The following is a 14,284-nucleotide window of genomic DNA, read 5'->3' on the forward strand; positions in this document are numbered from 1 at the left end:
GTTTCTGTCTAACCTACTGGCCCAGAGGACCCTCGTGCCTTTTTAGCTTTGATTTGATTTGTAACATTGATTTACACATGAATTTTCAGACCCTTATAAATCATAGGTCTACAAACAGCTACAATAATATTTTGAGGTTTGGGCACTTAAACACTAGCATTGTCTTACTTTAGAATCTTAGATGATGAATTATCTAGTTCATATGTTTCCCTGCGCCTGGTTTATAAATAGGAAAGCGTATGCTTATAACAAACCGCAAAGGCTCCTTAGCCAGGAATTTTGCCTTCATTGAGGACTAAATACATGAAGAATTTAAGTTTGGAAAACAAAGCCAGCTTTGTGAAGATGATATTCCGTTCCCGCCCTCGGTTTTTCATTCAAATCAAGTTTAAAATCAAGATGAAAGTTTATTTTAATGGACTTACAGAGACTAGCCAACACATCTCTTGTTATGAAATAAATTCCAGTGGATATGAGAATCAGAAGATGGAAATTTCTAGATTTCATCTTCGTTTGGGAAAACCTGTGAAACTGTCTGCATAGGGGTCCTGCTTGGTTAAATAATGTGGGCACGATGAGAGTTTGTAACTAGGGTTTTGAACCATTAGGTAAGGATGAGACTTCACGACGTGCAGTCTTGAGGTCTGCAGTGAATTGTTTCTTTCATAAACGCTAATGATGAATAACCCGGCAAAATAATATGATATTCAGGCACTGAAAGACTTAGAAGTCGTTTCTAAATATAACTGTTTCTCACTTTCTCAGTGTACCATTCTGGCTTCCTTCAGGTTGGGTGCTGTGGGCAGGCTGAGAAAGAGGAACCCCATTTGTTCCCAGGACGTGCTTGTCCAGGGCACTAGTCCCAGTCGCTCAGGGGGAAGGCTGTGCTGCAGATGGCAGGGGCCTGCCTCTTTATATCACTGGCCTGATGAAATCAGCACTGGAATCTTGGGCTCTGTCTAGTCCAACTGTTGCCAAAACAACTAATCACTTAATTAAAATAGTTCAGCCAAACGGGCTGTGCAGCTAAAAGGGTCAGTTTTTCCATCAATATGATTGACTGATTGTCCTTTTAGACCATCCAGAAGGAGATTTTAGCAACTGGTAATTTTCCAAGCATTCTTTTTCTTCACGCCCATTAAGTTCTCAATCATTTTGTCTCTTGAGATCATGGGATAGGAATGAAGTTTCTTTGGTCATATGTGGCTCTGCTCTCTTTAATCCTACACCAAAGCATGGGAAATGCTTTTGTAAAAATGCAAATAAATCTCTTTGAAACATACTCTCATTCGTCCTTGTTTTAATTTCTCTAGATGCAGAAGCAAATGCTGTGTGTGAAATTGTCCACGTAAAATCGGAGTCTGAAGGGAGGCCGGAGAGGGTCTTCCACCTGTGCTGCAGGTGAGCCTGGAGCCGTGAAGTGTGGGAGGTGCCGCCCAGAGGGAAGGGATGTGACAGTGCTTGGTGTCCCCAACCCCTCTGGGTTCTGCACACCAGCCTGTGCATCCCTAGAAGCTACATTCTTTCTCTTGTGCACTTGAGAAAGTATTTAACACTTATCAAGTAACAGTAATCGGATACATTAAACTCATTTTATCAGAATGTAGACAGTAACCTGGTTAATATCTTTCTAAAAGGAAATCGGAATTTTCACGTATATATTTGACATTCAAATGAGGGCTTTCTTCCCATACGTACATTTGGTGGGTTAGAAGGACACGGTTGTCTCATGTTTTGTTTGGGTGTTTGGGTGCATCATTTATACTGTAACATCTCTGAGGCACAGCAGATGGGAGTCACCTGGGAGGAGGTGAGGGTGTGTGCAGTGTTGCTGGGATTCCTCGTCGTGTAGGGGAAACTTCGACCTGGGGAGGCTGGCTCAAGTGACTCAGATTCACCTACGGATCTGGAGTGGAAGCTGAACTTACGATGTGGGCTTCCACTTCCTTCTTCTTCTTCTTTCCCTCCTCTCACCATCCCCTCGTCTTCCTCATCTTCCTCCTTTTTGGGCTCTGTCGTTAAGAATTTGAGAATTGTACTTTTCTCAAGTGCAGCCAGTTCTCTCTCTTATTTTTGGCCTAAAGACACCAGACTGGATGGTACCAACAGCCAGCATTCTGATACATTTGGCTTTAAATATGATCTGTACTCCATGATGCTTTAATTTTATCATAGGTGCTTAGTAATTTATTCAGTACTTACCCCACACCATGGGTAGTATACTATGGGTTGCCCACACACACAATAGAAACTCAACGGAATCAATATTTTATGGTTGTTAGTAATATTTTATAACGTGGCTGCTGCTGATACAGTAAGAAGGCACGTTTAGGGAGACACAAGAGGGATTACATGCATTATTTCACTTAGTCAGACTGAGCTACTGTTATTCCATTTTACAAATGGGGCGCCAAGGCTCACAGAGGGTACTTGGCTAAAGCCTTATAGCAAATGAATACTGAGTTCAAACTCAGTGGGTTTGACTTCAAAGCCCATGTTTTGTGTTTCTTCCTTGCCTCTTTGTTGGATGTTGGGTGACAGGGATCAACAAATCCAGATCCCAGGAAACTGTTGGAACTAGAATTGAAATTTTTTTTCAGATAATCTACATGTGGTTTAGCACCATCTTTACAGTCTATTTAGGCTAATCTGCTTGCGACTTTGTTGATAAATCCACAGGGTCCAATGAGCCCGCCCGTAGAGATGCCATATTCATTGTTAATAAGGAATGCCAGCTAAAACTGGCCTGGGTAAAACTATTAAGAACTTAACAAGAAAAATAACTAACCTAAGAAGCACTTTTTTTATCGTGCAAATTGGAAGTTGGGAAGATTTTCCAGTTCTTACCAATGTAACTTTAATATTATTTAAATATTATTAAATAATAATATTTACATGCTGACGTGTGTCATGGAAGGTGTTGATATTTAACAGGCATTGATATACAACTCAGAGGAAACGAAGGATGTTGGGACATCAGTTTCCAAGTGCGCTGCAGAGCAGCAAGAATCTTGTGGTTCCTTTGTCTGTAAAACATTTTAGACTGAAAGGCTCTGCCTTAAGTACCAAGAGCAGAATCTGGCAACTTTGTGGTGCAAAATCCATCTCTCCATCAATCTATTCATTTATGGGCTGCTTGGTCCCAAATTGGCTGCGGGAGATGAATCACAAAGCATAAAGGGAAAGGAATACGTGTTCTTTATCTCCAGCGGTGAAAACACTGCTGGTCGGCAGTGAAATTGGAGTCGTGGCCTCAGTCTTTAACCTTTGGTCCTCAGGGATATTTGTTTGGCCGCACCTGATAACATCAGAAGTTCCATCGTGTGTTCAGTGCTGTTTCCCTAATAGGTGTAAATCTTCTTTTCATAGCTCCCCAGAGAGCAGAAAGGAGTTCTTGAAGGCTGTGCATTCCATCCTGCGTGATAAGCACAGAAGACAGCTCCTGAAGACCGAAAGCCTTCCCTCGTCCCAGCAATATGTCCCTTTTGGAGGAAAACGATTGTGTGCGCTGAAAGGGGCCAGGCCAGCCATGAGCAGGGCAGGTACTGTGGGGATTCAGACGTTCAAGATCCCTGTCATCCCCACTCCACTGTAGAACTGACGTCCTCACTGAGCAAGACTTAGACGTGTCCTTGTGGGGGCTAACGCTGGAGTACATTCTGCCCTGGTGTGAGGTTCCCGGCCCTTGCCTCCCTCCCTTGGTTTAAGCCTCTTGCCCTCCCTCAAGCTTTCCCTTCGCTGCCCTCCTCCTTCTGGCTGGTGAGCTCCCCTCTCATTTGCCAAGCTGGGAAGTGAGCACATTCTCTTTCTAGAGGAGCTGTCTTAGCCCGCTTGCCGAATGAGAGTTGCTGCTTTGCATGACAGCCAGCTTTGTCCAGCAAAAAGCAGTGTGTGATGTCTCAGCATAGTCAGAGCCCACCGTTCTGAGAACGTGGTGGCTTTGTCCTCGAGAAACAACAGCCATGCCTATTCTCAGTAAGGAGGCCATGTTTGGTAGACCAGATGACCCATCAGATTTTTACCCTCACCTTGAACCTGCAACTTTATCTTTAGCTTCCATGTTCACTTAGGGAAGCCTTGAGCTGCTATTAGAAAAGAGGAATCTGGAGTTCAAGTAGTCCCAGGGTAAATATTCTTTTAGGACTTATTCTACCACCTTGAAGCAGTAAACATCAATACTACTACCTGTAAATGGCATTAAAGTCTATCTAGGAAGAAAGATATTTTCATAACACTTAGGTATTAATGACATCAAGACATTAACATTTTTTAATCACTCCTTTCTTAAGAGGCAGTCCAGAATTTTGCAGGGAAGATTCCAATAAAAGAGGCTTCCTTTGCATTTGACAGAAAGGCTTCTGATCTCTGTTCTAAAGAATTTTCCGCCTGTTCTCAATTGTGTTGAAGAGGCAGGTATGGTACTGTGAATGGTTGAAGGTTTTCATAGACATAACCCTGACAGAGTATATTATACTCTTTAAGTACTTTAGTTTATCTAATGTTAAGGGGCTAGTTATCTTATATCTATTCTCCAATCAGTTGATAAGTGTTTACTGAAAACCTGGTATGGTGAACCCCTAGTACTCTTCTGGGCTCACCAGTGTCTTGCATACTTCCCTATCCACAATTTCTCATGGAGTCCTCATGTAAAAAGCTTTCTCATCCCTTTAGAGCTCACAGCAGAGAACTTCACCTTGGAATTGTCTCCTTTGTTCCTTTTACTTGCCACATATATTTAATTAGGATTGGGAATATGCGTGCCAACCTCAGGAAACCCCACCTGTCTTTGGTCAGGTTTCTGTTGTTAATCGAGGAACCTAAAGTCAGAGCTGCATTTACTTTGAAACTAAGCATTTTTAGTCTGTAGGACACTCAGAAGTTTTCCTGCTGAGATCCCTCTGGGAAGAGAACAGAGTTGCTACAACCTGCCGCATCATCTTGAACATCAAGGGAGAGAGCCTTGATGTCAGAGCCTGGAGGAGCCTTGATGTCAGAGCCTGTTGGCTTCGGCTGATGGGAAGATTTGCTGCCTGGTGGCTCATTTTTGGCTGAAGAAAGTCTTTATCACTCTGCTTTTGAAGCACCTCACTATTGTCAGGATCTTCCAATTAGATGATTTAAAAATGGTGTTGGAGTGGGTCGGCACAGCACTAGCTAGTCAGTCTTAATAGTGAACAGTGGAAATACTCAAAGCAAAGATTGTCTCCTGGAACCCCGTAAGTCTGGCTGGGTTTTTTTTTTTTTTTTTCGGTACCCGGGACTCACTGTTGTGGTCTCTCCTGTTGTGGAGCACAGGCTCCGGATGCGCAGGCTCAGCGGCCATGGCTCACGGGCCCAGCCACTCTGCGGCACGTGGGATATTCCCGGACCAGGGCACGAACCCGTGTCCCCTGCATCGGCAGGCGGACTCTCAACCACTGCGCCACCAGGGAAGACTGGCTGGGTTATTCTTACGCTTCATTATGCATTGTCATGAATACCCAGCTAGTTTATTTCTCTTTTTGCTCAGTAAAGGCAAATAGCCAGTCTCCCTTAGTCTAAAAGCACTTTATGTCTGCCAGTAACCTAACTACACGTTTTTTGTTTTTCCAACATTTTCTTATGAAAATTTTCAGGTATATAGAACAAATGAAAGAATTGTATACATTCATACCTACTGTCTGTAATATTTTTTATATTTTCATTGTCACATATTTATTCATCTGTCATCCATCAACTCATCTTACTTTTGACACATTTCTAGGATAGACATTAGCATACTTTACTCCTAAATACTTAAACCTGCACATCATTGACAAATATTTCCAATATCCCAATTTGGAATTGAGGTAATTCTAATAGAGTGATTGGAGAGAGCCAGGCTCCACTCTGGTGGTACTGAGATAAAACTGAACAGTAATTTCTGCATCTTTCCAGTGGAGTAATAGTAGCAGTGGTAGTAGTTTTGTGTTTTTTTTAATTCTTTCTTTTTTCCATTTTTCCTGGAAATGATTTTCATTCCCCTCCTTGAGTGAGAGTGGTGTCTGTTTACTCCATGCTTTAAGATGATAGAACACTCAGGAATGATGATGGAAGCACAGGGATCTGAGACAGAGGATGGTCAGAGCGGGTGCCAGTTTAGACCACTGTCCAGCTCACTGACCTTCTACCTGCTGTATTTGAAGTCAAGGCTGCATTTGGCGGTACTTGTGAATAGTCACCTTACTTCTAGCAGCACTGAAGCAGTTTAATGGTTTTTCAGGCTTAGATTTCAGGAAAGTAGCTCCTAAGTGGTATCTAGGCTCCTGCCTCCCACTGGAAAGCCCATGGTACATTTCAATATCGAGGGAGAAGTGGCAGCGTTTCCATGTGTCTTTGTGTGTGTGTGTGTGTGTGTGTGTGTGTGTGTGTGTGTGTGTGTGTGTGTGATTGTTTGCTTGATTGGGTGGTGTCTTTTGTTTGTTTTTAACAATACTGGCTTCCTAGAGGGCAGTAGGGTGAAAGAATGAACTGTTTTTCTTAACTCTTAGTCACTTTATCTAGCACTTTGTTAATCAGCTGCTTGGGTGTTGTGTTATTTATTTCTCCTTCCACTCCGGCACTGGTAGTTTAATTGCTTTGTAGAAGAGAAATTGGGGATACACAGAACAGAGACAGGAGGGACGAAGGCTCACATTTGCTTTAGCCTCAAGTTCACATGGGTCTTTGTCAGAAAGAGGACTTAATATCTCTGAGACCCACTCTTTCTGTAGCTTCTCCAAAAACAGTGCTGTGCCCTTTAAGGTACCTGCAGATCCTCGAGAAATGTTACATTCAGTTTTCCAGAAAGCAATATAACTTGGACCAGTGTTTTTCCCTCCTTGATATAGCATGGTGATTTCTACAAAGACAATGAAACTCTGGAGGCCTCCCCCATCCTTACTAAAGATGTATTCCAGCTAAATGAGTCTTGGACAGCCCTGGGAGATTCCCAGAGCACTGTGACATGGGCCATGGTCGGAACTGAGGGCACTGATTAATCCCAACATCAGTGGTGCACTTGACAGCAGCAAGAATCTGCACTCCCTGTCTCCCAGGTGCACAGGGTAGAGAAATTATTTCAGAGGGAGTTGAATCCCCTTTCCCTCGTAACCTACAACCCACCCATATGCCGCCCCCAGCTGCCCCCCGTCCTTGCCCTTCCATCGATAGCTGTAACATCCTCCACGTCCAGACACCTGTGCAAGGTAAAGACCCCAAGACAAAAAAAAAAAAAAAAAAAAAAAGACCCCAAGACAGACTGGTGAAATCCGGACTTTAAGCCCCAAACGACATCCAGGTCCCCAAACGACATCCAGGTCCTCTGCATATCATGTAGTCTTTCCTTTCCTCTTCTTGTATTTGCTTTCTGGATTTGCATCGCACGTAAAGCATGTGGGCGTTTTATTTTTATATTTTTGTGTGTGTGCGCAGTGTCCGCCCCAAGCAAGTCTCTTGGGAGGAGGAGGCGGCGACTGGCCCGAAACAGGTTTACCATTGATTCTGATGCCATCTCCGCCAGCAGCCCGGAGAAAGAGTCCCAGCAGCACCCCGGGGGCGGGGACACTGACCGCTGGGTAGAGGAACAGTTTGACCTTACTCAGTACGAGGAGCACGATGACGTCAAGGAGACAGACATCCTCAGTGACGATGATGAGTTCTGTGAGTCCGTGAAGGGCGCCGCGGCGGACCGAGACCTGCAGGAGCGGCTTCAGGCCGCCTCCATCAGTCAGCGGGAGAGATGCCAGAAGGCCCTGGATAGTCATGCCTCCCGCATGACGCAGCTCAAGAAGCAAGCCGCCCTTTCGGGTGTCAACGGAGGCCCGGAGAGCACGAGCGACGAGGTCATTTGGGTTAGGCGTGAAGACTTTGCCCCCTCCAGGAAGCTGAACACTGAGATCTGACGGCCACGTGCCCCGGTAGAGACAGTCCTTGTAGATACGTCTCCCGCCCCGCCCCTACTCCACGCCCCTCCCGGATTCGCGAGGGGGAGAATGTTCCCTTTGAGTCGCACTCTTGCACACACGGTTTCGGCAGCTGACTTTGTTCTGAAGCCATGTAGCCGCCCAACTTTATCGTTTCTAACAACATCGGAAAGAATCGTTCAAGAATCCCAAATCAGCTTGAGTCCTATCTCTCTATATTACCAAGGGCTTTTATTTATTCTCAATCAGGGCCTAAAGAATTAAAAACAAAAAAACAAAAAATTCTATAGCACTGGAAAGCAAATTACCCCAGGAGTTGAAGTATGTACTACAGATTAGTTTAAAGGGTAGCACACGAAAAAATAAAAGATTCTATCTGAAATCAGTCCAGGAGCCATCTCCTAGTTGGGGAAACAAAGCAACTGTACAGCTTGCAGTGTTCTTACTCCTTTCCCTCTTAAATGTCTGAGAATATCTGTGTATTTTAAGAATGTGTGAGGAGAAGGTGGAGATTTACGTTTCCATGAGCCTTTTTCTTTTTTTTTTTTTTTTTCCTCTTCTGTTTAGGTCTATGGCTGGTCTTACTCGATGTCGGTGTTCGGAAGTTCTAGTTTTGCATAGAATTATAAAGATGCCAAACTCCTTGGAAAGAGATCCAAATTTATCACTTGAAAAAAAAACACTATTTTTTGTATTTTACCTGAGATGCAGGGGGCACAAACAGATGAGACTTTTACACAGTGTTAGTGTAACTCTGAGTTTAAAAAAATGAGCATTTTACCTTTTACAGAGAGAGTGAGACGTGGTGATTTTATATTTATATATGAAAGACCAACAAGATGCTTAGGAGAAACTTTTCCCAAGAAGCAGCTTTGTTTTTGTTTTCTTTTTTTTTTAATTTAAATGTTTGAATCTCTATTTGAGATGGGAGCTTGGTTGGATTAAACATGACACCGGGATGGGCAATGTGTGTGTCTGTTGCACATGGTGGGGGAGGGGAGACTCCTCCTCGTGGGGTTGCCATGGTGATCATTGGTTTTCCCATCATAGTTGCATCTTCATCCATAGATTACCTACTCCTTCCCTGACAGTCCATAACCAAACCGTTTAACAAAACCACCTCTTCAAAAACATGTCTTGGGTTTAACACCTTCTTCATGCCAACAAAACAGGGTAAACATGCTAAAAAAACGAATGTTCTAAACAGATTTCCAAATAGGAAGAACAAAAACAAGTTAAAGCACTTTCAATATTTTCTTTTTTTAAAAAAAAGGTTTATAGCTTTTTTTTTTTTTTTTCCCATTTCACAATGTCCACTTCCTAAGAAAGGTTTAAATAATATGAAAACTTTCTTTTTGGGGAAAATATCTATTTGATGTTTGACACATCAGTAGGTACTTTAAAGACCTGAATTTTATAGTAGCTTTAGGAATTATATTTTATAAAAATCAGTTATGACTTTATATTTCCAGACAATAGAGAGTTCAGACCATCATGCTCTTGTGCCCCTGCTTGCTTTACCTGCTTTCCCACCCTGTATCCCTCCCCTTTCGGGTTTCCAGGGCTTTGAGCTTGATCTTTTGAGAGTTTTATTCTATTAAATTTTTGCTATATCTTCTGATTTTCTTAAAGAGCTTTAGGATGATTTCTATACCCTTCGTATCACTGCATTGTTCCATTTCATCTCCAGTTCGATTGTGTCTGGGTGGAAAACTGAAGCAGAGGCTTCTAATAGTCCCATTTACCAGTCCCAGTGCAACGGGTTTGTCTGAAAATGCTGGAAAGTCTGGTGCTTGGAGAGGGTGCCATTGTCTCTTGTACATAAGGTCATGATGTGTCTATGTCAAAAGTTCTTATATATTTCTTTTATAAGCTGAAAGAAGGTCTATTTTTATGTTTTTAGGTCTATGAATGGAACGTTGTAAATGCCTGTCAAACAATAAAAAATATTGAAAAGTGTCTGTCCAGTCCTGTGCCTTTTTGGGTGGGAGGATGGATATGAACTGTAGAATATGTGGGAGAAGATACCTAAGGATGCCTTTTTTTTTGGATAAATAAATATCGTGACCATCAAGGGAAAGCTGATTTGGTGGAGCTTGAAGTTTTTTTTATCTTTTTAATTGAGGTATAATTGATATATAACATCGATAGTTTCAGATACTAAACATAATGTATATGTTGCAAAACGACCACCACAAAAAGCCTAGTTAACATCCATCATCATCCACAGTTATAAAAAATATTTTTCTGTGATGAAAACCTTCAAGACACACTCTCCTAAGCTACTTTCGAATATGCAATACAGTGTTATGAGCTACAGCCCCCATGCTGTATATTACATCCCCACGGCTTATTGCGTAACAGGAAGTTTGTACCTTTTGATGTCCTTCACCTTTTTTGCCCATCCCCCCACCCCACCTCAGGCAACCACCTCTGTTCTCTATATCCATGAGCTTGGTTTATTTGTGTTTTTTTGTTTGTTTTTTAGATTCCACATATAAATGAGATGATAATGGTGTTTATCGTTTGCTGTCGGTAGAGCTTGAAGCTTTTTTTGTTTTAAATTTTATTGGAGCATAGTTGATTTACAGTGTTGTGTCAGTTTCAGGTGTACAGCAAAGTGATTCAGTTATACATATACTATATTCATTCTTTTTCAGATTCTTTTCCCATCTAGGTTATTACAGACTACTGAGTAGAGTTCCCTGTACCATACAGCAGGTCCTGGTTGGTTATCTATTTTATACATAGTAGCGTGTGTATGTTAATCCCAAGCTCCTAATTTATTCCTCCCCCCACGTTTCCCCTTTGGTAACCATAAGTTTGTTTTCAGAATCTGTGTCTGTCTTTGTTTTGTAAGTAAGTTCATTTATATCATTTTTTAAAAATTAGATTCCACATATGAGTGATGTATTTGTCCGTAGAGCTTGAAGTTTTAACAACAACGACAAAAAGACATTACAGTTCCTCGACATCTTGGTCTACTGATAGTGGAGAATAGGAAATAGCACAGATACGGATCTGTACCCACGCTGAGCACTCTTTTCCAGTATCCTGCGCCCTCCTGGTGCGAGCAGGGAGAGGGGTGCCTGGGGAAGAATTGGGGTGAAGTGCAGAGCTTAGACTGACCTGGGCGGGTGAGCTCTTGAACACAAGATCTGCCTCTACCTTTTGTCCCTGGGGGTCTTGCTGCCTGAGTCTTCCACAGGCTTACAGAAAAGGTAAATGCGGTTTTGGGCTGCCTCACCTTTCCCTTTCAGAGCCCCAGATCTCACTCCTCCCCAATCCCTTAAGAACCTTCCCCGTCAAAGTTGACCTCACCCACCCCTCCCCTCCAGGTGAATAGGTTTTCTCTGCCTGCCTTCCCTAAAATAAAAGAGTTCCTCTCACAGCCACAGGTGAGCGGTTCCTGGATGAACAGCATCAACGTCAGATCCTAGGAGCTTGTTAGGAATGCACCCAGACCTACTAAAGCGGGACCTGCATTTTAACAGGATACCCAGGTGATACAAATGCATGTTCAAGTTTGAGAAGTGTTGGTTTGGCAGTCTCTAAACGTTTTGATGTTGAGCAGTGATCTGGAGCACATACCTTTTTAAGTATATCCAGGCTCTGCTGTACCAATATATACATTTTAAGATACAAAAAGATTTCTTCCTGTACCCGTTGTATTTCTTTGGGGAGATAACTGAAGGACACCTGATGCAACTATTCCAACACGTTGCACTCGGTATAAGTGAGAATTAGGCAGTTTGGGCTGCCTTCCAGTTTCTTAATCTGTCAGTGTCGAAAAATTGAGGGCTTGAAGTCAAGTATACAGAAATAACCATTCCTTTTTACCTGAACTTAATTTCTTTTTTGGGCTCGCATCCCACCAGGCTGGCAGAACCTGCCCTCATTTCACCTTTCTCTCCCTGGTTGTCAAGATTTGGAGGTAATAAGGGTGGAGTCCTCCCTCCAGTCTTGGGGTCCATTCATCCACCGAGGTAGCTCTAGCCACGACCATTGTCCTGGTCAATGTCCACAGGCTCTGTCAAGTTGGCTGGTGTGCTCTCCATGTTTCCTTTTGCCCAGCTCAGGTTTCCCACCTTTGCAACCAGGTCCGTTGCATGCTGTGTCCCCCGCTGGTATGTTGCCAGGATGCCTTTCCTAATCTTGCCCCTTCCACCCCTCAGGCCTCCCTCTCCTGCCTGCATCCCCAGGCAGTGGATGTGCCTTTCTGTGTGTGGGTGGGTTGGATGAGAGTGTGGGGTGCAGTGTAGACTAGCCCTTACTTTTTCCTCAGACTTTTTGTTGATATCCAATTTTTAACCGAGTCTTACAGGCAATTTCTGCTTTTCATCTTGCTACAAGCCTATCCCGGAGTAGGGAATCCCTGTGACAGTCCCTTCTTAGAGGTAAGTATCGGGCAGGTAGGGAAGAGGGAGAAATGAAAATACAGGGAGAAAAATAAAAAAAAAATACTCAAAATATTCGGCCACTTATTTATAAAGCATATGAGATCAGAATTGCAGTGTCACATTCTCCACAGCCTTCTCTAAAAGATGCCAATGTTTGAAGGAAGAACAAAGAATATTCAAAACACAAATCATGAATGTGTAGAGTTCTATAAACCCCACATGAGTACAGATGCTGTTGGTAAGTTACCAGCTTCGATTGACTGAAGCAGAGGTAGAAACCCTCCCAAAACAAAACCCTGGATCACTTTGTTTATACTGTCCTCCCTGTTAAAACCCTCTGCTGCTAATATCAATAGAATGCCTTATATACTAAATATCACTCATCTGTAATGGTTTATTCTGGTCTGTTCCACCGTTTCTGCAGTATGAAACAACTTTTAGCCTATAAATTACCCTGTTGAAGTAAGGCAATGTCACCATCAACCATGGCCACTACCTCCACCATGTGCTCAGTGTAAAGTGATGGATAGACAAGTCCTCACATCACTGCTTTTAACAGCAGACTCTTAACTGTGGGCTGGTGCTTTCTAACTGGTGGGTTCGAGGTCCTCTGCTGTTGTCCAGTGATTTCAGATTATAATCCACATATTCACATAGCATTATCTGTATAGTCAATTACTCTCAGATAGGGGAGGCATGACACTTTTTTTTTTTTAAACCTAAATGCAGGATCCTTAATATTTAAAAAATCAGGAACCACTATAGAACATAACCCCTATCTTCCTTATTGTTTCAATATGCTCCACACCCAGACCAAACCAAAGTTGGGTTTTTTAGCCAGTGGGACCCTAACTGAGTTGCTGTCATCTTTCTGAGCCCCAGCTCTATCCTCTTTGGCTTCAGGGCTTAATCTCTTGTTCTGAGAGCCACTTGAGGATTCCTGGGCTGTTCCCAAGAGCTACTTCATTTCTGATTTTGGTGTCTTCCTCTTAGAACGTCCTGTATTCTGTTGTGCTCTGCTCTGTGCTGGTGTTTTCTGCCTGGTATCATTACCTTGAGCTTTAGACAATAATGGTTGGTTAATTATTACACCTTGGCTTTCAATCAAGATGTTAACATTTTGGCTTGTGTCCTCCCGACTGGTTTCTTGAATACATGCATGTGTGCAAACACACACACACAATGGGTTCATACTATTTTATTAACCTGATTTTTAGCTTTTATGATACAAATTGTGGACATTTTCCTATGACATTATACATAGGCCTATATCACTCTAAGTCGTAACTCCATAGAAATCCATGTTAATGAATGGACTGGTTTACCATAATTTATATATCCAATTCCCTGCTGATGGACAGTAAGAATTCTAGTTTTTATCATTATAAAAAAAATACCATGGGGCTTCCCTGGTGGCGCAGTGGTTGAGAGTCCGCCTGCCGATGCAGGGGACACGGGTTTGTGCCCCGGTCCGGGAGGATCCCACGTGCCGCGGAGCGGCTGGGCCTGTGAGCCATGGCCGCTGAGCCTGCGCATCCGGAGCCTGTGCTCCGCAACGGGAGAGGCCACAACAGTGAGAGGCCCGCTTACTTCGAAAAAAAAAAAAAATACTGTGAACATCCATGTAGCATACTCTTTTTGCAGGGGTCCAATTATGTCCTCAGAGTACAGTCATAGAAATAGCTTTGGGTGCATTTACATGCGTTTTAAAGATTTTGATGTACATTTCTAAATTGTAGGCTGCCGTACTCCTGTTTGGCTTCTGGTGAGTGGTCAAGATCCTATTTCCTATCTAGTGTCTCTACTTTGTCACAGAAATGCCTGTGGCTTTGCTGAGGGAAACTAGCTTTTTCACCTGAGCTTGTATTTAGATTCTTGGGCTGGAGATGCTTGGTGAGCTGGGCCTCCTCTCTGTTCCATCCTCCTTCCTCCAGTCCATATTCAGTTTTACTGGAATGTTCA

The 14,284-nt window shown here is 43.0% G+C and overlaps 1 protein-coding gene across 5 annotated transcripts in view; it reads left to right on the plus strand.

The window, feature by feature from the left end:
* TIAM1 (TIAM Rac1 associated GEF 1) overlaps positions 1-7,901 on the plus strand; it is a gene marked incomplete at both ends in the record, with an annotated part of 133,378 nt that extends 125,477 nt beyond the window's left edge. For all 5 annotated transcript variants that reach the window (XM_082839544.1, XM_082839545.1, XM_082839546.1 and 2 more), the window contains 3 exons: positions 1,314-1,401; positions 3,370-3,542; positions 7,432-7,901. In XM_082839544.1, coding sequence (XP_082695670.1) covers positions 1,314-1,401; positions 3,370-3,542; positions 7,432-7,901 — 731 coding nt within the window. The remainder of the gene's footprint in view (positions 1-1,313; positions 1,402-3,369; positions 3,543-7,431) is intronic.
* Between the last annotated feature and the right edge of the window lie 6,383 nt (positions 7,902-14,284).

This window comes from Leucopleurus acutus, assembly GCF_964270905.1.
Source record: "Leucopleurus acutus genome assembly, chromosome: 5".
In the NCBI taxonomy this organism is placed as follows: Eukaryota; Metazoa; Chordata; class Mammalia; order Artiodactyla; family Delphinidae; genus Leucopleurus; species Leucopleurus acutus.